General features: G+C 39.0%; 1 protein-coding gene across 2 annotated transcripts in view; it reads left to right on the top strand.

Moving 5' to 3' along the window:
* Positions 1-26164, top strand: part of LOC124795213 (transmembrane protein 179) — a 50540-nt gene that overhangs the window by 5217 nt on the left and 19159 nt on the right. Inside the window, exon 3 of one of the 2 annotated variants that reach the window (XM_047259129.1) lies at positions 12895-13023. The exons of the other annotated variant lie outside the window; for it this stretch is intronic. Coding sequence (XP_047115085.1) covers positions 12895-13023 — 129 coding nt within the window. The remainder of the gene's footprint in view (positions 1-12894; positions 13024-26164) is intronic. 2 annotated transcript variants of the gene reach the window in all.

Here is a 26164-nt window from a genome sequence, read left to right as displayed (position 1 = left end):
AGCTTGCTTGAAATATCGTCAATACCAGCAGAATGTTTATTTTTCAAAGACTGTAAGATTTTTTTGATTTCATTGGCAGTAATGGGAAGCACACTTATTTGGCTGAAAGGTTCTGGAAAATTATTTTTCATTATACAGGCAGCTTTATCTACAAAACCATGGCAACCTATCTGTGTTGGGACAGTTAAAAAATGTTGGTTAAAGATTTCAGCAATTTCCTCACTAGTAGTTATCTCTGAGTTGTCAACAGTTAAAACAATATTTTTGTCTTTGGTGTAGTTTACAGTCCCTGTCTCTCTCTTTATAACATTCCAAATTGTTTTAATTTTATTTTCAGAATTAGTAAATTCAGATGCTATACACATACTTTTAGAGTTTTTAATTACTTTGGCAAGAATTTTACAGTAGAGTTTATAATGTTTTAGCTGAGCAGGGTTGTTAGAATTCTTTGATGCTATGTAGAGTTTTCTTTTTCTCTGACAGGAAGCTATGATGCCCTTAGTGAGCCATGGTTTTTTTTGCAGACCTAGCAGGTCTCTGTATGACTTTTTTGGAAATACACTTTCAAAGGTACCTGCTATCTCATTTGTGAATAAATTGTATTTTGAATTAGCAGTTTCTGCTAGATAAACAGTCAGCATGCTGAAGACATGATCTGAACGTTTGAATAGCTTCCTCACTTATTTTCCTTACTGTTTTCCATCTAAGTGAGGTGTCACTCAGAGGAATTCCCAAGCTGTTGAAAGTAACTCGTTGTCCATCATGGTCAGACAGACCATTTATAACCATTTCAATATTAATATGGTTGACTTCACTCTGATCAACAAAAACGTCATCAATGAGAGTACTGGAAGAGGTTGTGGTTCCGGTGGGCGAGCTAACCACGGGAACAAGGTTGTACGTGCCCAAGAGATTTTCAAACTCCACCTTGCAGGGAGAATTAACCAAGAAATCTATGTTAAAATCCCCAACAACTACCATGCCCATATTTTTTCTACTTAAGTACAACAAAAGAGTATCTAATTGTTTAACAAACACTTTAAAATTATCAGATGGTGCTCTGTAAACTGCCACAACTGTTAATCTGGAGACAGTGTCTGGCACCTCTATAGCACATACTTCAAAATGTAGCTCAAAGCAGAATCTTTGTACATCTGTTGCCGTGAACAAGACATTGTTTTTTACATATACAGCTACTCCTCCTTTGTCCATATAGTTCCTGCGAAGATGATGGTATTATGGCACATGAATGATATTGCGCCATTTAATGTCATGTGTGCACAATAAAAGAGAGAACAGTACATTGGCAGTCTTTCTTTTGCATCTAAATTACTTTTTGGTGTATAGGTTGTGGTGACAGTGTGATTTGTAGGGCAGCCTGAGGTCTAGTTCAGACTGAAATGTCACATTTTGGTTCAGAGTTGACAGAGCAGTATCAGAGGATTCAGTTAACCTAAATTTTATCTGCCATTGCTGAGATACAGATTCAGACCACTACATACCAACAAATACCATCATCCCTAGTTTCTTCAGCAAGACTATGTGATAAATTATTCAAATGCCTTGGATAAATTGAGGAAAACTTCAGATACTGTTTTTTTTATTTTTTTTTATCTAAAGGCTGCTCAATCAATCCAGTTAAACCTTCAATTGTTGTCTTTTGATTTCCCTTTTTGGTTTCCATGTTGTGGTGGAGTTATTACATTGTTTTCTAAGACCCAATTAACCTGTTGAGGATGATCATTTCTAATAGGGTCATTCCATATCAGTTCAACCAGGGGCTCCAGCTCATAGTCTCAACTTTGACTGAAATTCAGTACACTAATTCTACCATGTATGGAACACTCATGTACAAAGTATCAGTTTCCCCTGCCAATTAGTTCCAGAATTATGACTTGTGAAAGAAGGTGGTGTGACCCAGAAATTGCAACCCGCTTCTGGCAATATATCTTCAGACCCAACTTCAGGTCTTAATAACTTTGGAACTATTCTACACAGTCCAGTGAAATTTTTACAACCCAGTAACATCCATTTAGAGAACACACTCTATGAATCAAAACACCAACAACTTATTTCTGAGGGAAAATAAAAAATTCCAAAATGTGATTAAAAAATGTAATACGTTAAAAGGTACATATTGTAGGTGCCCTCTATGTCAAATTTAATTCACTCAAAAAGGGTATAAATTTTTTTGTGGTAAGCTTAATATGGCCTAAACACACACAAAACTCATCATGCCCATATCAGTCACAGAAACAGAGTTACATGCACACGAAAATACAAAAAATTGAAAAATTACCTGCAAAACATGTATTTTCGAAGTGTGGTAGCACAAAAGGGACAAGCGGTATCCAAGCCAAATTTCACACACTGCATAAGTAGACCATAATGATACATATCACAAAATTTCAGCGTGTTATTGCAAGACATTTGTGTACAATGGAAGTTGACAGATGTATTCGGTGATGTGCCCATTGTTCCACAAGAGTTTTGTAAAACCATATCGTAAACTGTTCTGCCTCTTCTTATCCTCTCCCACAACTGTTTAATCACTAAGTAACAACATATAGACAAATTAACACAAGCTATAATTAATGTTTACTGCACCTTAACTGCTAAAAACCAGTTGATTGTGCTTCGAACAGAAGTTCTGCCACACTTTAGCTACTGTACTCTGTACATTGAGTGGCAAATTGTCTTCCTGATACTGTGGTAGGAACTGGAACTGTCATAAGAATATGCTCAAAAGGCATCCAACACCTGCCTGCCAAACGTGGCCAATGAAATGATCTTGCTGGTCCTGCTGGTGCCATGAAGTTCACAAATACAGCACCTTCTGCTTCACAGTACTCTGCAACATATCCTAAGTACCATTTGTCATCATAAACAGCAATAACATAGCAACCTGGTTCTATGTTGCTACTTTTGCTTCTGAATCCTGAGTCAGACACACTGTGAAGACACACGTTGTGCATGAACCTATAGTTATAACCGAATAGTCTGCTCATCTGCTCATTGTCAGAGTCTGCTGGAGAGAAGGGATGATGGCTCCTTGCACCTGCAATAGTTTTAATGTGTTCTAGTCTGCTTTTTAGCAACTCTTCGACTGATTTCACCTCATCTTTCAAAACATAGAATGATTGTATGCCAGCGATATTTTTCTGTAACCAGGTAACTAATTGAAGAGGTGTTAGAATGTGACCTTCTGTAGGGTGCTGCAAACTATCTTGTGATGCCATGCGCTTAATGGTAACACCAATACCATCACATACATTTTTACCATGACTTGTTGCGAAAAAATTCCAATCTGCGTGAATCTGAAAATCGTGGTAGTGATGCATAAATTTTTGATATTTTTACAATTTTTGTACTGACTAGCTGCCCCATCACTGAAATATTTTGCAAAATGTATGTGAGGCAGCTTGTTTTTTTACATATGCCATGACAGTGCGAATGTAGACACGAACTGCAGTGGCATCGTGAATTAAACAGTCTCTAAAAATGCAGAGGTTCATGACAGACACATCACCCAATTCACCTCTATAGTAAATCGCAAATGGCTGCAGAGTTGCTTGACTGTTGTCCCATTGATATCCTTGGATGGCATCTTGAACTATAAATGCATAATTTTCATAAAAGCCTAATATTACTATAATTTCATCTTGTTTCAAATTATCCTTACAAAACTGGAGATAAGCTGACTGTGCTGTTGCTGTGAAGCTGTGTGTGGTCAGTTTGTCTGTTTTTGACAGCAGATTTCAACAAGATCTTCCACTGTACTTTGCTTTGTGTCAAGACTTGTGCGATCCATGTGTGTCCATTGCTTATAAGAAACAAGTTCATCGTCATGCATAAGGAGTTAGTTCACCATACAGTTTGTTATTCATGTGTTCTGTAAGATTTGCCTTACCAGGACACTTTTCACACCTGTGTATCATGCAATGGTAGGAACTGATGTCACACACTAACAGCTTCATTGCACCTTTGTAATCCAGACCAGAATCAAAATGAACTGCCGGTCTACAGTGTCCAACGGGCCCGTTGGAAACTGTAGACTGGCAGTTCACCCGTGGATATTTTGATTATCAAATACGCCGGGAGAAAATTTTGATGGGTCTCACATACACAAACATTGTGTGTGCCCCTTGCACTTACAGGCACAACCCATTTTGGCTGAAGATTGAAAAAAGGTGATAAACCTACTTTGGTATTGGGATACTTTTCCTTGAATTCTACATATAGTTCTGATATGTTGAATAGCAACAGTCTTTTTTGCATCTGTACACGTACATTTCCCATTTTCACCGTTACATAGTCTTTTTTTGAGGCATTATTCGGCTGTAGTCATTATTTTCATAAAACTCCAACACTAGCACCTTTATTTCTGAACTCAATTGCTCACTCTGAACCTGCTGAAGTTGTGGAAGCACTCTTTGGGTTCCTTTTATTTTCCTAGCTTGCTTTACCATATATGTAGAAACATTGAATTCCTTTGCAGTAGTCAAGAGACCAGCTGGAAGGTGCGAGGGTAAGAATAGCTACTTTTTTTCTGGCATGTGGATATGGAACATTTTTCTTTCAAATCATGCACAATTTTGTCCAAATCAGAGCATTTCTGGCATGATTTCTGTTCCTTTGGAGCTGATAGTTCTTCCTCTTCCACCATTAGTGTGGCAGCTAATTTGTGTTTTAATTCTATTTGAGCTTCTTGTAGTTTTCTTCTGCCATAGCTGGGCCTGTCTCTTTTCCCAACTTTGTGTGTCTTCATGGGAGACAGACCAAGAGCAGTCACTGAAGTATTTAATTGCTCATCCACTGTGGTTGTAGGTGGCTGATACTCTTAGTCACTGTCATGTAAATTATCAGAATATTCTTCATTTTTTAGCAGTGCAACACACCTGGAACATAGCTTTTGCCCTGGTTTCATGTTAAGTCCCATGCACTGATTCACTTTCAATACTGATTTTATATCAAGTTCTTTGAGGCTGCACTTCACTGTCTTCTTATGAATCCAAAATGGATCAAAATAACTTCTGTGTAGGAAAGAAGACTTATCCAGAAACACTTTCATATGATGATAACAAACACTAAAGTTTCCTGGAACTGTACTTCTTTTGCCCATAGGGTGTATCCTGGATCTCCATAGCAACAAATCTTGGTCCAATTCATCCAGATAATACAGTACGAAGCGAATGCCACATTTTGTTCCATATGTTGTTTTATGACATTCAGATGCTTGTGTTCTACCAATACTGCAAGTTGTTCAAACAAAAGCACCACTAGTACACTCTTCCGCCTCCATACTGACTTTCCACAACAGTACTGACCAGTCTGAACTAGAATCTTAAAAACATGAGTAACCTGTAATTGTTGCTTGTTTCCTTTGTTGTTCCTGCCTAACAATGACTCATTCTGTTCCTGAAAACTACCATTGTTTAATTTTCTGTTGTGTAATGGTTCCCAACAATTGCTGCAGATTTATCTGAAACAAGCTGTCTGCATAATCACTATCACTTGCTAAATCGTGTTAAAAGAAATGTAACCAAATACATCTCTGTCAACTTTTATTGTACACAAATATCTTGCAATAACAAGTTGAAATTTTGCCACATATTATATTATGGTCTACTTATGCAGTGTTTGAAATTTGGCTTGGATATCACTTCTTCCTTTTGTGCTACCACACTTAGAAAATCCGTGTTTTTCAGGTAATTTTTCAAATTTTTGTATTTTCGTGTGCATGTAACTCAGTTTTTGTAACTGATATGGGCATGATGAGTTTTGTGTGTGTTTAGGCCACATTAAGCTTACCACAAAAAATTTATACCCTTTTTGAGTGAATTAAATTTGGCATAGAGGGCACCTACAATATGTACCTTTTAACATATTACATTTTTTTAATCACATTTTGGAATTTTTTATTTTCCCTCAGAAATAAGTTGTTGGTGTTTTGATTCATAGAGTGTGTTCTCTAAATGGGTGTTACTGGGTTGTAAACATTTCACTGGACTGTGTGGAATAGTTCCAAAGTTATTAAGACCTGAAGTTGGGTCTGAAGATATATTGCCAGATGTGGGTTGCAATTTCTGGGTCACGCCACCTTTTTCCACAAGCCATAATTCTGGAACTAATTGACAGGGGAACTTAAAATTTTGTACATGAGTGTTCCAGACTTGGTAGCATTGGTGTGCCAAATTTCAGCCAAATCTGATACTATCAGCTGGAACATTTTCTCAAATTGCTTGAATTGACATGGAATGACCCAATATTTTCCAAAAACCTGATAGTAGATATTGGTCTATAATTATTAGAGTAGTTATTGTTTTCTTTTTTGCACACAGACATTACATTGATTAATTGAAGCTGATACGGAAAAACAGTCTCTCAGAATAACATTGTCCAATAACGTTACCTGCTTGATTAGATAGTTTGTCATTACATCATGGCCAGCAGACTTACTTCCTTTCAGCTCTTTTACAACCTATATATGCTCTTCTTATGTTACTTGTTTCGATGGGATTGATAGTCTTGGGTTTACTGTTACTCTGATGTGGTGACAGGTTATTCTTGTCATGTTTTAGTTTTCTACTGGAAGTTACTTTTCAGGATGTTGGGAATATTTATCTGTGATCTATTACTTGTTTTTATATATTTGATTGTATTAACTGTACCTGAACTTTATATTAAAGCGTGCCTCTTCTCAATAAAATGCCAAGTGACATGGCACAGTGGTTAGTACACTGGACTTGGAGTCAGTTTGTTGCTGTTGTGGTCTTAAGTCCTGAGACTGGTTTGATGCAGCTCTCCATGCTACTCTATCCTGTGCAAGCTTCTTCATCTCCCAGTACCTACTGCTACCTACATCCTTATGAATCTGTTTAGTGTATTCATCTCTTGGTCTCCCTCTACGATTTTTACCCTCCACGCTGCCCTCCAGTACTAAATTGGTGATCCCTTGATGCCTCAGAACATGTCCTACCAACCGATCCCTTCTTCTAGTCAAGTTGTGCCACAAACTTCTCTTCTCCCCAATCCTATTCAATACCTCCTCATTAGTTATGTGATCTATCCACCTTATCTTCAGCATTCTTCTGTAGCACCACATTTCGAAAGCTTCTATTCTCTTCTTGTCCAAACTAGTTATCGTCCATGTTTCACTTCCATACATGGCTACACTCCATACAAATACTTTCAGAAACGACTTCCTGACACTTAAATCTATACTCAATGTTAACAAATTTCTCTTCTTCAGAAACGATTTCCTTGCCATTGCCAGTCTACATTTTATATCCTCTCTACTTCGACCATCATCAGTTATTTTGCTCCCAAAATAGCAAAACTCCTTTACTGCTTTAAGTGTCTCATTTCCTAATCTAATTCCCTCAGCATCACCCAATTTAATTTGACTGCATTCCATTATCCTCGTTTTGCTTTTGTTGATGTTCATCTTATATCCTCCTTTCAAGACACTGTCCATTCCGTTCAACTGCTCTTCCAAGTCCTTTGCTGTCTCTGACACAATTACAATGTCATCGGCGAACCTCAAAGTTTTTACTTCTTCTCCATGAATTTTAATACCTACTCCGAATTTTTCTTTTGTTTCCTTACTGCTTGCTCAATATACAGATTGAATAACATCGGGGAGAGGCTACAACCCTGTCTCACTCCTTTCCCAACCACTGCTTCCCTTTCATGCCCCTCGACTCTTATACCTGCTATCTGATTTCTGTACAAATTGTAAATAGCCTTTCGCTCCCTGTATTTTATACCTGCCACCTTCAGAATTTGAAAGGGAGTATTCCAGTTAACATTGTCAAAAGCTTTCTCTAAGTCTACAAATGCTAGAAATGTAGGTTTGCCTTTTCTTAATCTTTCTTCTAAGATAAGTCGTAAGGTTAGTATTGCCTCACGTGTTCCAACATTTCTACGGAATCCGAACTGATCTTCCCCGAGGTCCGCTTCTACCAGTTTTCCATTCGTCTATAAAGAATTCGCGTTAGTATTTTGCAGCTGAGACTTATTAAACTGATAGTTCGGTAATTTTCACATCTGTCAACACCTGCTTTCTTTGGGATTGGAATTATTATATTCTTCTGGAAGTTTGAGGGTATTTCGCCAGTCTCATACATCTTGCTCACCAGATGGTAGAGTTCTGTCATGACCTGGCTCTCCCAAGGCCATCAGTAGTTCTAATGGAATGTTGTCTACTCCTGGGGCCTTGTTTCGACTCAGGTCTTTCAGTGCTCTGTCAAACTCTTCACGCAGTATCTTATTTCCCATTTTGTCTTCATCTACACCCTCTTCATTTCCATAATATTGTCCTCAAGTACATCGCCCTTGGTATAGACCCTCTATATACTCCTTCCACCTTTCTGCCTTCCCTTCTTTGCTTAGAACTGGGTTGCCATTTGAGCTCTTGATATTCATACAAGTGGTTCTCTTCTCTCCAAAGGTCTCTTTAATTTTCCTGTAGGGCAGTATCTATCTTACCCCTAGTGAGACAAGCCTCTACATCCTTACATTTGTCCTCTAGCCATCCCTGCTTAGCCATTTTGCACTTCCTGTCGATCTCATTTTTGAGACGTTTGTATTCCTTTTGCCTGCTTCATTTACTGCATTTTTATATTTTCTCCTTTCATCAATTAAATTCAATATTTCTTCTGTTACCCAAAGATTTCTATTAGCCCCGCCTTTTTACTACTTGATCGTCTGCAGCCTTCACTACTTCATCTCTCAGAGTTACCCATTCTTCTTCTACTGTATTTCTTTCCCCCATTCCTGTCAATTGTTCCCTATGCTCTCCCTGAAACTCTCTACAACCTCTGGTTCTTTCAGTTTATCCAGGTCCCATCTCCTTAGATTCCACCTTTTTGCAGTTTTCTTCAGTTTCAATCTGCAGTTCATAACCAATAGATTGTGGTCAGAATCCACATCTGCCCCTGGAAATGTCTTACAATTTAAAACCTGGTTCCTAAATCTCTGTCTTACCATTATATAATCTATCTGATACCTTTTAGTATCTCCAGGATTCTTCCAGGTATACAACCTTCTTTTATGATTCTTGAACCAAGTGTTAGCTATGATTAAGTTATGCTCTGTGCAAAATTCTACAAGGGCGGCTTCCTCTTTCATTTCTTCCCCCCAACCCATATTCACCTACTATGTTTCCTTCTCTCCATTTTCCTACTGACAAATTCCAGTCACCCATGACTATTAAATTTTCGTCTCCCTTCACTACCTGAATAATTTCTTTTATCTCGTCATACATTTCATCAATTTTCTTCATCATCTGCAGAGCTAGTTGGCATATAAACTTGTACTACTGTAGTAGGCATGGGCTTTGTGTCTATCTTGGCCACAATAATGCGTTCACTATGCTGTTTGTAGTAGCTAATCCGCACTCCTATTTTTTATTCATTATTAAACCTACTCCTGCATTACCCCTATTTGATTTGTATTTATAACCCTGTAATCACCTGACCAAAAGTCTTGTTCCTCCTGCCACCGAACTTCACTAATTCCCACTATATCATTCAGTTTGACGAGGGTCAAAACACGCCCGGCCATTTAGATATAGATTTTCTGTGATTTCCCTAAATCTTTAAAGGCAAATGTCGGGATGGTTCTTTTGAAAAGGCATGACCAATTTCCTTCCCCACTCCAAGCTTGCACTCCATCTGTAATGACCTCATTGCGAAATTGGACGTTGACCATGAATCTTCCTTTTTTTCAATTAAAACAAAATGCCAAAGACCTTAACTTGCAAAAATTCTGTCCACAATTATGGAACAAGGAATAGAAATATAATAGAGACTTCAGAATATACAAGATTAAGTCAGTCCCATGATATTTTCAAATATACTAGCAGACAGCTTTGTAGTAAACTACCCCTGGCAGTGAGAGACCAACCATACAATTCCTTGAAAGGTATGCAGAGAACCTACTAATCGACCACTATGTTCATGACGTAGAAGAATTCTATAATAGTGTGAGATCCTAAACCAAACATTTAATTTAAATGTAAAATATAAAGTAACATCTTGTTATCACCAATGGTTGTGGAATAAATATGAACAAATATTTGCTCTCAGTCCTACTTAGATGTCGGGCTGTATCCATGTTATTCATTGACTTTGATACCCGTCACACATTAGCTTAACACAAATACAAGCAAACTTGCATAGTTTTGTAAAGAAAAGAAAAAGTTGCAAAAAAAAAAAAAAAAAAAAAAAAAAAAAAAAAAAAAAAAAAAAAAATGAACAAAGTTAGTAGAGAAAAGGATAGCTATAATATGTGCATTACTACAGAGATTAAGCAGTGAAAGTGAAGTGAATCTGAAGGGAGTCAAGTAAAAAAGTATAATTATTCTGACCAAGAAAAGTGGAAAAACAGTATGTACAGGGTGACAGTTATTGAACTATATGAAATAAAATAAAATAAATCATAACTTCTGAATGGTTTGCGTTTAGATGTTCAAACTGCACGGTTGGCTGCAGGGCATGATGGGAATTAGTATGCACTGTATGGTTTGGTTTAGTGACAAAGCCCACTTTCATTTGGGTGTGTCGACCGGTAAGCAAAATTGGCACATTTGGGGGCTGAGAATCAGCATTTTGCAATCGAGAAGTTTCTTCTCCTCAACAAGTGACAGTGTGGTGTGCAGTGTCCAGTCACGGAATAATTTGTGAGATATTCCTTGATGGCATGGTGAATACCAAAAGGTACATGAAGGTTTTGCAAGACGATTTCATCTCCATTATCCAAAGTGAACCTGATTTCGACAAGGTGTGGTTCATGCAAGAAGGAGCTCAACCCGTCAAAGCAGGAGAGTGTTTGATGTCCTGGATGAGCACTTTGGGGACCGCATTCTGGCTCTGGGGTACCCAGGCGACTGCATGGGCGTTGATTGGCTGCCATATTCTCCAATCTGAACATATGCAACTCTTTTTTGTGAGGCTATATTAAAGAAAAGTTGTACAGCAATAAATCCAAAAACATTGCCGAGCTGAAAATAGCCATTCAGGAAGTCCTCAACAGCATTGATGTTCCAACACTTCAGCAGGTCACACAGAATTTCACTGTTCGTCTGCGCCACATCACCACCAATGATGGCAGGCATATCAAAATGTGTTGTAACCTAAATCCAAATATGTAGCAATGTTTACATGTTGAATAAAGTGTGTGCATGCCATAGTTTGTGATTAATTTAAGTTTTTTTTCATATAGTTTAATAATTGTCACCCTGTACAGTTATTAAGGTATAAAGGAAGAGTATGATATGGGAGAAAATAGTGCAAGGAATTGCCATATTTAAATCTTAAGTTGAGTCAGGTATCTGTTTGACAGCTAGTTCTCTTTGGTATGATTCAGGAGACCTGATAAATGAGAATAAAAGTTGACATATTTGGCAGCTTTAATAAGAAGGTTGTGCAAGTGCTGTGTTGTTTCCATAATTGTGAAATGATGTTGTGGCCACTTCTTGGTAATGGCCTGTAAGGGTGAAACAGACTAATTGTGCCATTATAGAAATAAATTTTATTTATTTGATAACTCTTACAGCCCCAGTGGAACCATAACTTTAATTTCCAACAAGTTTATAGTGGTTGGGCTATTGAAATCACTACAGTTGAAACTTCTTGGAATTTGCATCTATAGAAACCATATTTTTTTTACAAACCACAAAAAAAATACTTTATCATTTATTGGGTCTAATTGTTTGCTTCAAAAGTGAAACTGATTACAACGAAGTTTCCCTATGGCACATGTGTTTTGATTTCATTCCAGTGATCAAATACATGTAATAGCTATATATGTCATTTTTATCACTCTGTGTACTATTTAAATTTATGAACTTTATGGAACAGAAAACAGTTTATTTAACTTTTTTTGTTCTCATTATCACTTATGATATTTGTATCACTAACTTACCTCAGCGTAATGAAATTAAAATGAAATCCAGACCTTTAGCTGCTTATGGGCATTGATAAATGTTAATGAGGACAGTTGAAAATGTGTGCTTCGACCGGGACTCGAACCTGGGATCTCCTGCTTGCATGGCAGACACTCTTATCAGACTGAGCCACCAGGGACACAGAAGATAGTGTGACTGTAGGGACTTATCTCTACCATGCTTCCCGTGAGACCCACATTTCCAACTTATTGTCCACACACTACATTTGTAGTGCCCCTGCCCACTAATTCATTATTCGTGGCAGTCAATCTACCAATTCCCAAAGGAGTTGAGCCAATGTGAGTGCATTTGTACTGAAGAAGATCACTGGCTGCTAAGCTTTATCTGTAGGAAGATGGTATCTATTCTTTCGGATGTGTCCGAATGAATATAGTAGGCAGGCACTACAAATGTAGTGTGTGGACAGTAAGTTGGAAATGTGGGTCTCACGGGGAACATGTCAGAGATAAGTTCCTGCAGTCGCACAATCCTCTGTGTCATCAGTGGTTCAGTCGGATAGAGCATCTGCCAGGTAAGCAGGAGATCCTGGGTTCGAGTCCAGGTTGGGGCACACATTTTCAACTGTTCCCGTTGATATTTATTAACACCTTTAAGTAGCTAAAGGTCTGGATTTCATTGTAAGCTCATTCTTCAAGAGCTGCAAGATCACCAATGGTATCTGTTCTTTCAGACGTGTCGGAACAAACAGGTGCCATCTTCATATACCTCATCTTATGTTGTGGAAACTGTGCCATTTTTACACTTGGACAATAGTTTTGACAGTTTTGTGTCCCACACTCTATTTCTACAAGGACAAAACATGTGACTTCTTGTTTATTTGTGTGTGTGTGTGTGGGGGGGGGGGGGGGGGGGGCACGCACGTGCGTGCTTTCAGTAACTGTTAGTTTTAAAAATTAATGTTGTGTTTGTCTGTCTCTTTACAGTTCATTTGTATCAGCATTTGTGGATGTTGTTACAAGTACAGTATTGTGTATTATGACAATCATAGCTGCACTGATGATAACTCTGGGCTTTCTAGTATGGTGTGATGAAATGACAAAAAGATTTCCATCGTAAGTAGTAACCAAGTTGACTGATTTACATACCTTTTTCTCTTTTTATTTCTGAAAAAAATAAATTTTGTTTGTATTTTGTGATACTATCTTACTTAGTACCTTGCTTTTCCAGCTCTTACCACAGGAAACCTCCCAAAAATGTTATTTCACTATGAAATGTCACTTTGGCCAAGGTAGACTGTCTGGTAGTCCCCACTCTATTGTACCTGTCTGATCACCAAAACTAGTCAGGAAGGAATTATTGTAGTGTCTGCAATAAATAATTGTTGTCGTTATAGATAAAATTACAGTATTGTTTGTACCTGGTAGAGGAAAATGCCACTTCAGTTGTTTTTAAATAACCATGCACAATAATTTTGAAATCTAGAGATACAGAAATGTATGAGTCTTATTTTATTTTTTACCAGATCACTTTGTCATGGTTTATTGAGTGGAACACTTGATCAACCGATGTTTCCTGGTAGTGAAGTCTGTTTGTATTGTTTTGGTAGTTGTATTTTATATCAGTATTGGTTGTCAGTGACCCTTTGGTTGAAAAATACTGTCACATGACCCTTCATTTCACTCCATAAAGGCCGGTTCATTTCCTGAGTTTTCATTGTGTGTCCAGCAAAGAAAATTTATAGCTTTTGCATTTTTTTCCTTAGATTTCACAGTACATATTATTGTCTTTATGTCATTACCTTTTATGAGATGACTCAACTGTCAATATTGAATATTGAGTAGCTACCGGTAATTTAACTTGTACAGTGTACCAGATAGGGGAAGTAGAGAAAATCTTCATCAAGAGAGGATTATTAAAAGTAGTATGAAATCAACAGTACTCATTCTGGTACAAGACTATATTTTTCCAATGTGATCAGTTTCATATACTAGAAATACTCAAAACTGTCAACATCTAATTTTAACCATAACCCTGCAGGTAATCCTGCAATGGCCAACAACTCAACTTTTGTGGCGGTGTTCGTAGCGACAAACAATTCGCTGTAGAAACGGCTTACGAAGTCACCGCCACACTTTTAATAGCGGGCTGACCAGTCCGCTGGAACAGTGAACAGAAAGATGAAAACCCAAACACTCTGATTATCTTTATTAACGAAGATACAGACACAGTAGTGAACTCAGTGTCTACAGAAATCTGTCTAGTTCGAGTCGGAGCGGATAGGTCAGCGTCGGCTGACGACAAACAACAACTCTGCTGCGATGAACACACAACTGACTAGCAAGTACACAATTCGGTGGCGAGTATACAACTGAGCGGCGAATACAGAACTGTCTTAGCGCTCGCGACTCCAGCGCTTAAGAAGCCAGAAGCCAGCGGTGGCGCGCGCAGACTTGCGGCGATTTGCTGTCTCGCTGGCGCTGCTTATGTGGACGGCGTCCGGACTTTGATGCTGCCAACCTTTTGGCAGCGGGCTCGGGTGGCATTACTGGCTAGGACATAACATCAACAAAAGTCACTGTCTTAAAATTTCCTTTGTGCGCTACCCACCAAAGAGATTGTCCACTTGCTAAGTCATTGCTAACTACTACCAAAAGTAATGCCTTCAGGAAACAAGAGTAACATTCACTTGCTTCCCAGTGGACATTCTATGTGCCTTTTGTATTGTCACAGTTAACTTTTCCAGGAACCAAATTACACAGGTTGACAGGTACCTTCTACGCTATTACCCCTAGGAAGTGAGATAGGACAGTTACTGCATACAGTGTATGTAAATGATCCAGTAGAAAGCATAAGAGTGGAACGGGGAAGGAGGGATCAGTTAGTGTTACCACACACCGTTAGGTGGCCTGTGGTGTATTATGTAGATGTTACCCATTACACCCTGTTCTGGAAATGAATCTGAAATTTATACAAAATATCCTATTTTTCAAAGATATTAACAAATTTATACACTTTATGGATTTGTTTTTTTTTTTTTTCAAGTGACATGTGGAGCAGATAGAACAGGAATAATCGAGCATTTTGTTTTTGAGTCTGCATTTACTCTCATTAAGTTGAAATATTGACAAGACAGACACTCATCCCATTGTCAGAGGAAAACATGAATGGCTGTTCAATAATTTTGACTTTTGCAAAGAACTGGAAAATTAAGTGCATGAAGGCTCTTAATAATGTAGGATTATTAAACTCATCCTTGCATGAGGGTTGTTTAGAAAGCCACTTATATTTGTTCATTAAGACACTTATACATGTACTGACTTTTTATTGTTTCATATTAGAGTTACTTCAATAAGACTGAGTGAAATACTGAGTTTATAAAGACATTACTCACATCTGAAGGGAGTGGGGTTCAAACTCCCATCCAGTTGTCCTGATTCAATTTTTCCATGGTTTCCCTAAATTGAGTAAGCCAAATGTGAGAATAGCTTCTTCAAAAAAGGTACATAGCCAGTATCCTACCCCATCCTTGCTCTGTTTGAGCTTATGCAGCATCTGTAATGGGCTTGTCCTCAACAGGACATTAAATATTAGTCTTTCTTCCCTTGCATGCTTATATGCTATGAGGCGTAATTTCTCACTGCATTAATGCACTTATTGTTGCAGTGGGTGAGCTTCTGAATACCCTCTTCATAGAATCCACCACCAAAACGCTTAAAAACAAAAAGACAGTGTGTAAAAGTCAGATGTCTTTAAGGAAAACTATGACAATAGCTTTTCTTTCATTTTATGTATGTTGGATTTGATGGTTGAGTGCCAGACTAAGAACCAAAAGCCTTGGGTTCAATCTCTAGTCAGTCCAAAAAAAATTTGTCATCTGCCGGTAGCGTTCTTTTCTCTTCTGATTAGCACTATGGTTCAGGGTCCACATGAAACTGTAGATCTCTTTATAACAGGCTTAGCTGATCAGTTCAAACACTGATGGAGGCCTCAGACGTACCACCTGTAGTGGGACCATGACTACAAAAGCACTAAATTGTTCAAACTAACATTTTGATTAAGAAAATATTAATTATTTTTTGGAGATAGTAATCACTGGGAACCAAATCAGGGTTGTATATAAGATCATCAAACATTTCACCTATTGGCAAATATGCTGTTCCTCCTGTTAGTGGAATGCGGAGCAAAAGAGTAGTGGTTCATTAATCATTGGCAATTCAGACATATTGTGCATAATGGTACCCCACTGCAGCAAGGGATTGAAAGGAACACTAGATGCATTCAGTGTGTACGCCTGAAGGCCTCATTCCACATATTGAAGAGGGTATTCAGACAGCCATTGAAGGAACGGGGTGCAGCCAACTACAGTTTGTGGTGTACGTTGGAAAAAACAATGCCTGTCTCTGGGCTCCTAGGTAATGCTAATATCATTCCACTAATGTCTGGCAGGAAAGGTTGAGAAGGTTAGCCTCGCTTGTAGAATTTCAGTGAAGTATAACACTCTAAATTTGATCGAAGTAAGATTTTGGGGAAAATTTAAGTGTACGTATACCAAAAGACAGACAGTGAGAAATTGAGGTGGTATGTTCCTAGCAATAGAAGAGAAACTCAAATTCACTAAGATAGAAATTGAAACAACATGCAAATTGTGACTTTCCAGGCTTTATCGATGGATCTGTTGCAAATACTATTCTTGGGTTTGTTGCCGGATCTTATTGCGTAATATTTCGTCACAGAAACTGCATGACATGTTCAGGTGGTGGTAGTTGCTGTTGTCACTACTGCAAGACCTGACTGATGATAATAACGCAGGGGCATTGAAATTTATTAGACTAGGAGCAGACAATATGCATGTGTGGGAAGATGCTCGCAGTTGGAGAACAGTGGCGCTTCTAGTGCCCCCTGTTGGGAGCCACAGAAAGGCCATCTACATGTGCACTGTAGGCAGTGACTGTGCTGCCAGACATTCATGTGCTTAAAAGCTGAATTAAATTTAAGCAGTATGTTGCATTGAATCATGAATAAGAAATTCATGTTTTCTCTGTTTTGATTTAATGGCAGCCAGTTCTGAATTCCAGGCACCGCTTAATTGAAAACTTGCATCCCTGTTGATAAGATAGCTTGCCACACAGATATATATATATGGCCTATTTAACAACACAGTCCCAGAAAGATGATGCTGAAGATAAAATTTCAGTCTTTATGTAAAACATGCAATGACCCTTTTCCAGACAGTGCTCCACCACCACTGATTTATCAGGTTGCCCCAGGCTTTTGTGATGATGGCATTCGACACAATGTTCTTGCATGATTCAACGTGTCTGCCTTAAATAAGATTTTCCATATTGGCATGGGATCTTGTACATGCCACATTTCCTAAGGCCAAGGTCATCTTTGACCGAGCACAATAAATTCCTCAATTTTGGTGGCGGCTGAAAAACACATTTGACCTTATGCCTTCTGAACATTCTATCTATTCTTGAAGACATTTCACCAAAATAGGACAAGAATGCCAATGCAGTGGGTGCCTCTGCATCTTCATTTACATTCGTGCTTTGAATTTGCATAGAACATAATGCGTGGTGTATCTATCTATTGGAATAGCCGTTCTATTTGAATACTGTTCTTAGGTGTTGTAGTTCACCAGGTAGAATTTCGGGATCTGAGACCACATGTGCTCTATGCACCAAGGAGCATAAGACACTAATGCATTGTGTAGGGTGATGACAACTTGTGACCTGCAAATATACCTCCATGTGAGCTGATTTGTGATGTACTATGCCCCAGTGTACCATTGGCTTTTCTTATCATCATGACATCCAGAAATGGTAAAATGCCATCTTTTTCCACTTCCATTGTGAACTTTATATTTCGATGGAGCAAGTACAGATGACAGAGAAATGCAGGTGATGTATCTATTCAAAGGTGCTACACCACAAATGTGTCTTCTCCATACCACCAGAAGCAGGATGGTTTGAGACTTGCCTACTGTAGTGCTTTTTCCTCAAAGTCTTCCATAAAATAGTTGGCCACCACGGGGGATAGAGGACTTCCCATGGTGACACTGTCCACTTGTTCAAAATGCGAGTCTTCTAATAAGAAGTAAGTTACCATAAGCACATGTTTCAACACTGCCGCAATGTCTTTCTCAAACTGGCTGCTGATAAGCTCTAATGAGTCCTGCAGGGGTACTTTTTTAAATAAAGATACAAAGTCAAAGCTAACCAAAAGATCTGACAGTTGTAGCTTTAGTGTCTTCAGGCATCTTATGAAGTCCTCTGAACTGCGGATATGGTGGTCACACTTACCTCTGAGAGATCATGAGAGTGTAGTAAGGTGTTTGGCCAGAAAATAGGTAGAAGCTCAAATGCTGCTTACTATTGGACAAAGAGGAGACCCATCCTTATGTATCTGTGGTAGACCCTAGAGTCTTGGGGGAGCTTCAGCCTTTTGGTGTAGGCTCTTCATGATTTCAGAAGCAATAGAACTCTTCTTAAGAAGGTCTAATGTTTTTCCCTATATCTTGCCAGTTGGATCCTCTCTTAACTTGTGATAAGAAGGATATTCAACGAGCAGCACCTCCATCTTGCTGTTGTATTCAGCTCGTGAGAAGGGGACAGTGGTATTCCCCTTGTAAGCAGGTACCATGACGAGGTCTTCGTCTGCTCTCAAGTCTCACAGAGCCTTCCTTTCTGCTGAGCTGATGTTAAACTTTCTTGTTGGGGCTTATGTTAAAACTCGGCAGGTGTCCCTCCTAATCTCTTCTGCAACATCATAGGGAAGCTTCAAAATTGCCTGTTCTATGCCAGCTATGACATCTAGGATTGGGATAGTGGTGTCCACAAGATCCCATGTCTTTGTGGAAAATTGTGTATTGGACAGACGTGCTGAACTTGCAAGGATGTTGTGTTGAACACCACCACCATACAGGCCTGGGGCAACATGATAAATCAGCGGTAGCAGAGCTTTGTATAGACATGGGACTTCGCGTGTTCTACACAATGACCAAAATTTTGTCCCTGGCATCATGTTTCTGGGACTGTTGTTTTGGAGGCCATACATATCCACACAGTAGACAACCTTATCAACAGGGTTGCAAGTTTTCAACTAAGCACTACCTGGAATCCAACACTGGCTTGCATTAAATCAAAACTGAAAAAAGAACTTCTGATTCATGACTCAGCACAATGCACTGCTTAGATTTTATTCTGCTTTTAACAACACAAGTGTCCGACAGCACAGTCATTGTCCACAGTGTACATGCGAAACATTTTTCTGTGGCTCCCAGCAGTCTGCATTAGGGGTGGTACTATTATCCAACTGCAAGCGTCTTCCTGTGCAAGCATATTGCCTGCTCCTGGCACGATAAATTTTGATGCTGCCACGTGATTATCATCAGTCACGTCTTGCTGCAGTGACAGCAGCAACTGCCACCACCTGTAGATGTCGAGCAGCTTCATCAATGAAATATTGTGGAATTCACACAATACTATCTGGTGGAAAATCCAAGAAGTATATTTGCAGTGTGCAAAATAGTTTGGGCAAGGTTTAGCATCAAGAGTGGGCATAACTGATTCTTTCTCTCAACTACCAAAATCATCCCTGGGTGTAACTAAAAGCTTTAAAGGAAATCTCAGTTTGCTAGTACATATGTTCACTAATTGTACTATCATCATTACAGCTGACTTTAATCATCACACAGTCAACTGGAACAGTTAGCTTTGTAAGTGATGTAACAATACATCCTACAAAATAATACTAAATGCCTTCTCTAAAAACTGCCCCCCCCCCCCCCCCCCCCCGTGATCACAGGCCCAGTAGACCGTGCGCTGCATCAAAGATCTGCTTCCACCACCTTCCATCTCTCGCAGTCTCTCTCCACCCTGTAGAAATTCATAATGTTGAAATGTCCTTCTCTGTGTCATCTTTCCACCTTGTACAAGGTCTGCTCAGTGGTCTTGTTGCCTGGAGAGTTCCTTCAAATGCTTTCTTGGTGTTTCTGTTGTTTTCCATTCTAGCCACATGTCCAGCCCATTACAGTCTCCTACTTTTTAATTTCTGTATGATAGTGGGTTGCTTCATTAACTGGTGAATTTCATTGTTCTTCTGAATTCTCCATATGCCATTCTCCAACATGGATCCCCAGATTTTTCTCATTACTTTTCTTTCGAAAACATTGAGTTTTTCTCTTTCATTCTGTGTGAGCATCCAGCTTTCTGAACTGTACAGTACTGTGGGGCAGCTGATAGGGATGTATATCTTCATCTTTGTGATGATTGACACAGTTTTACTATTCAATGGGTTGCTTAGTGAGTACAGACATCTTGACCCTGAGGCTATTCTTTCGTTTGTATCCATTGTTATGATATTTTTACTGTTGAAACATGATCCAAGGTATTTAAACTGAAAAACTTTTCTGGATTTAGAATATTAGTCAATTTCAAAGTAATGATTTGGGTTTATGACTCGACCTATTTCCATATATTGTGTTTTCTCCTGGTTAATCAAAAGCCCCATTTTGCTCGCACTGTGCCTGAGAAATCTGCACGTGTCTTTCAGTTCCACTCAGCAACACTGTTGTGGATTGGCAAGAGAGCCAACCCACTATGAGAGGAAGCCGAAAGGCACGGGTTTTAGCTCACGCAGGCTGGCGTGAGGTCTGGAACAGGTCAAGGAAATTATACTAGCAAAAAACGTACGTAGTTGCTGGAATACTTAACTTTAATCCACAATTGGTGAACATCGCTCTTGACGGTACATGTTTTATAACATCAATAGTAACTGGCAATGGCGCCTTGCTAGGTCGTAGCAAATGACGTAGCTGAAGGCTATGCTAACTATCGTCTCGGCAAATGAGAGCGTAATTTGTCAGTGAACCATCGCTAGCAAAGTCGGCTGTACAACTGGGGTGAGTGCTAGGAAGTCTCTCTAGACCTGCCGTGTGGCGGCGCTCGGTCTGCAATCGCTGATAGTGGCGACATGCGGGTCCGACGTATACTAACGGACCGAGGCCGATTTAAAGGCTACCACCTAGCAAGTGTGGTGTCTGGCGGTGACACCACAAACGCTATATCATCTGCATAAGCCAGGAGTTTTACTTCACTGTGTTTGAACTGGAGACCATTGTATAGGTGTACATTACTCTCCTGGACCACTTTCTCAAATGCAAGGTTAAAGAGGACACATGAAAGAGCATCTCCTTGTCGTAAGCCTGGTTTAATTGGAAAGGTGGGTGATATGGATCCCCTGAACATCACTATTGCCTGGGAGCAATCCATGCACAGATGTATCATCCTAATGATTTTTACTGGGTATACTAAACTTTTGTAACATGTTGTAGAGGCTACTTCTGTGGGTGCTGTCATAGGCTCGCTGGAAGTCAATGAAGAGACAGTGGATGTTTTTGTTAAATTCCCAGTATTTCTCAAAGATCTGTCGTATAGTAAACAAATTATCAGTTGTGGAATGGTTTGTTCGAAATCCAGCCAGATAATCTTTAATAATGTTTTCTGCGTAATGTTTAAATTTTTCCAGAATAATCACTGACAGGATTTTGTATGTTATATTCAGCAAACTGATTCCTCCGTAATTTCCACATTCCACTCTGTTTTCTTTCTTGTGCATGGGACAGATTATTTCAATTTTCCAATCTTCAGGCAATGTTTCACTTTTCCAGATCATTGTGACAAAGTTATAAATTTCTTTGTATAGTCTGCTTCTGCCCTCTGCTGCTGTCTGGTCCTCACCTGCTGCCTTGTTGTTTTTCAGCTTTTGAATGGTGTGGATCACTTCCTGTTCTGTTGTTCCACATTCGTCATTATTAATGCTGTCACTCTCAGACATTGCGTAACAGAAGGTTATGTGCAGATCAGTGCAATTTAACATTTCTGAGAAAACCCAGGATAGATATTTGAAAGCCCACTTATAATGGATATGTAGTATAACCCCACTTTTACATTCAGAAGTTAATGTTTTTCTGCCATTTCCAACTAGTATAACCCCACTTTTACATTCAGAAGTTAATGTTTTTCTGCCCTTCCCAACTATTTCACTACTGTCAAATTTTGCTATGTTCCCAATATTAATTCACACCTGTTTGTATGTTAACATATTTATAATTTTGGTATGATTTGCACTTTATGATACAACATTCACAGAGAAAAAATTAATGTACTTCACATAAAATGATGCTGACAATGGCCTTCAAGTATTGTTTACAAATTTTACATGCTTAATTTTCTTGAACCCTGGATGTTCTGATCTGTAGATCTGAAACAATAAAAATTGGAACAATTTGTGGCACTTGGGTAAAATATTCTGGAGGTAAAATAGTCCCCCATTCGGATCTCCAGGTGGGGACTACTCAAGAGGACTTCGTTGTCAGGAGAAAGAAAACTGGCATTCTACGGATTGGAGCGTGGAGTGTCAGATCCCTTAATCAGGCAGGTAGTTTAGAAAATTTAAAAAGGTATAAATAGTTTGGTCAAGAAGAAAATAGAAGCTTTTGAAATGTGGTGCTACAGAAGAATGCTGAAGATTAGGTGGGTAGATCGCATAACTAATGAGAAGGTATTGAATAGAATTTGGGAGAAGAGGAGTCTGTGGCACAATTTGACTAGAAGAAGGGATCGGTTGGTAGGACATGTTCTAAGGCATCAAGGGATCACAAATTTATTATTGGAGGGCAGTGTGGAGGGTAAAAATCGTAGAGGTATACCAAGAGATGAATACACTAAACAAATTCAGAAGGATGTATGTTGCAGTAGGTACTGGGAAATGAAGAAGCTTGCACAGGATAGAGTAGCATGGAGAGCTGCATCAAACCAGTCTCTGGACGACTGAAGACAACAACAACAACAACAACAACAACAACAACAGTACTTTTTCTCTTGCCACTGCTAAGCTCCTCTCAGCTTGGTGACTGATGACAGTAACTGTTTTGATAGAAGTTACAAGAAGGTGTGACTTAAGATGAACATTCACTTCTTTCTTGTCACTACCAACTCTAACTTTCAGTACTAGAGGAGGAGATTAGTGTTTAATGTCCCGTCGACAACGAGGTCATTAGAGATGGAGCACAAGCTCTGATTAGGAAAGGATCGGGAAGGAAATCAGCCGTTCCCTTTCAAAGGAACCATCCCGGCATTTGTGCCTGAAACGATTTAGGGAAATCACGGAAAACCTGAATCAGGATGGTTGGAGATGGATTTGAACTTTCATCCTCCCGAATGAGAGTCCAGTGTGTTAACCACTGCACCATGTCACTCAGTAACTTTCAGTCCTGTATGCTACATAAAAAGTAGTATGATGACATTATTGTAGCCACGTTATTTCAGTATTAACTTCGTACTGTGACTATGATCTTGTTTAGAGGACATCTACCTCCCAGTATTTGTAAGCAATATTATAATTTTTTTTTTTTATGGTTCGCATATGCACTGAGCAGTGTCACCTGGTAGCCAAAGTTGACTATGTTGGCTGTGCTGACAAATTTGTTGTTACAGATCGAGATGAGTCAATTTCAATTGACACAGTTACTCTCATCAACCACAGTGCCAAGAGTTAATTATGTGTAACGTGTAGCTTTGTTCAGAGTGTTGTGTAAGTAATCAACATTGCAGCTGTTTGTTTCAAGTAGAAGTTTAGTGTTTGCTGTTGCAGTTTTAAGGTGGAAAATATTACAAAAGAGGTAGAAAAACCCTTTTTATGGAAGAGAAAGTAAAAATTCTTGAAAGAGTTGAAGTTTGTTATGGAACATGCATTGCATTAACACAGAATTTTGGGGTACCTATGTCTTTGCTGAACACCATTATTTAAAACAAAGGCTTTATTTTGGAAAGTGCAAGTAACAGAGGGCTAAAATCAAAATAGATTAAATATGCTAGTTACACTAAATATGCAGAGCTGGAAGAAATTAGGAAGAGCTGGTTTCAGATAGCATGTGCTTTATATGTCCCCCTGAACAATATGATACGGGATGAAAAGGTGCTGAAGGCAGCCAGTAGTCTTGGAATCGAAGACTCTTCACATCTAATCGGAGGATCGATGGGTGTAAGAAGTGATATATGTAATGTGGTGTTTAAAACTGTATGTGGTGAAGGAAACATTGTAAACATAAAAATAGTTACTGAGTGGCTGCGGCAGATTACAAGAACTTATAAAGTATACAGGGTGTTACAAAGTGGTACGGCCAAACTTTCAGGAAACATTCCTCACACACAAATGAAGAAAAGATGTTAGGTGGACATGTGTCCGGAAACGCTTAATTTCCATGTTAGAGCTCATTTTAGTTTCGTCCACCTACGCTCAATGGAGCACGTTATCACGATTTCATATGGGATACTCTACCTGTACTGCTAGAACATGTGCCTTTACAAGAACGACACAACATGTGGTTCATGCGCGATAGAGCTCCTGCACATTTCAGTCGAAGTGTTCGTACGCCTCTCAACAGATTCGGTGACCGATGGACTGCTAGAGGCAGACCAATTCCATGGCCTCCACGCTCTCCTGACCTCAACCCTCTTAACTTTCATTTATGGGGGCATTTGAAAGCTCTTGTCTACGCAACCCCGGTACCAAATGTAGAGACTCTTCGTGCTCGTATTGGGGACGGCTGTGATACAATACGCCATTCTCCAGGGCTGCATCAGCGCATCAGGGATTCCATGCGATGGAGGGTGGGTGCATGTATCCTCGCTAACGGAGGACATTTTGAACATTTCCTGTAACAAAGTGTTTGAAGTCATGCTGGTACGTTCTGTTGCTGTGTGTTTCCATTCCATGATTAATGTGATTTGAAGAGGAGTAATAAAATGAGCTCTAACATGGAAAGTAAGCATTTCCGGACACATGTCCACATAACATGTTTTCTTTCTTTGTGTGTGAGGAATGTTTTCTGAAAGTTTGGCCGTACCTTTTTGTAACACCCTGTATAAACTAAAGACTGTCTTCAGTATATATAAAACTGGTATTTCTTTCAGTACCATTCCAAACAAAACACTCACAATGAAAGGCAAAAATTGCCATGGTGGGAAACCTAGTAAAGTTTGCCTTACAGTAATGCTAGGTACAAATACTGTTGACTCTGAAAAATGAAACCATATGTGATAGGCAAATAAAAAACATATTGTTTTAAAAATGTAAAAAACATTGCAAATAAATGACATTGCCAATAACAAAGCATGGTTGACATCATAATTACTTAGACGTAATTGCAAAGTACGGATGCAAGAATGGGAACTTGTAAGAGGAAAATTCTCCTTTTTGTAGTAAGTTGCCCTGTACATCAAAACATATAAATTTACGCGATGTCCTGCCACCAAACTGCAGAAAAAGATTGCAGTTCTTGGATGTGGGAATTGTCCATGCCTTCAAAACCTCTTATAGGAAAGACATTGAAGCTATTGTTAAGAATGTGGTAAATTTGACGGAAGCTGGAAAAGATCTAGCCTCCTTCAGTGTGTCATTGTTAGATGTATTGGGTTATATTGCCAAGACAGAGAGGGAGGTTGAAGAGTCTACTGTTTCCAACTGCTTTTATAAAATGGGATTCATTCAAGCACATGAAGGAAATTCAACTTGTTTCATTGTGGGAAAAGCTGCAGTCGGAGAATCCAGTACAAGATTTTCTATACGCTAATGAAAATGTTGTCACTACTGACAGGGTATATTTTAAATAAATGATTGACTTGCATATACAGACAAATGACTACAGCACAGGACACACTGAGTGAAGTTGCACTGCGGTTAGCTCACTGGACTCACATCCAGCCATCCTGATTTAGGTTTTCCATGATTTTCCTAAATAGCTTCAGGCAAATGCCGGGATGGTTCCTTTGAAAGGGCACAGCCACCTTCCTTCGCCATCCTTCCCTAATAGAATGGGACAGATGACCTCGCTGTTTGGTCCCCTCCCATCCAACCAACCAACCAACCACTGGACATGATAGTAATGACGATAGTGAGGTTCCTTCTGTTGCAGATGTAAATGCAACAGTGAAGACAATAATAATGAAACAATATTTCTGCTGGAGATGTTAAAAGCTTTCCATTGTGTTTATAAACTGGAAAACCACATTGAAAAAATTAACAAAGATGTAAATTATCCACAATTCTGGATTTTTGTTAAAAATTAGATCCTACCATACGTGTTTGTTCATTGTCACATTTATGTAAGACCAATTTGAAGTTCATATAATAAATGAAATTGCTTGTTAATGTTTTATTAAGTGTTTGCCTCTTAAGGGCTAGCGT

The sequence above is a fragment of the Schistocerca piceifrons genome, chromosome 4, assembly GCF_021461385.2.
Source record: "Schistocerca piceifrons isolate TAMUIC-IGC-003096 chromosome 4, iqSchPice1.1, whole genome shotgun sequence".
Lineage (NCBI taxonomy): Eukaryota > Metazoa > Arthropoda > Insecta > Orthoptera > Acrididae > Schistocerca > Schistocerca piceifrons.
This window is presented reverse-complemented; position numbering and strand designations above follow the sequence as displayed.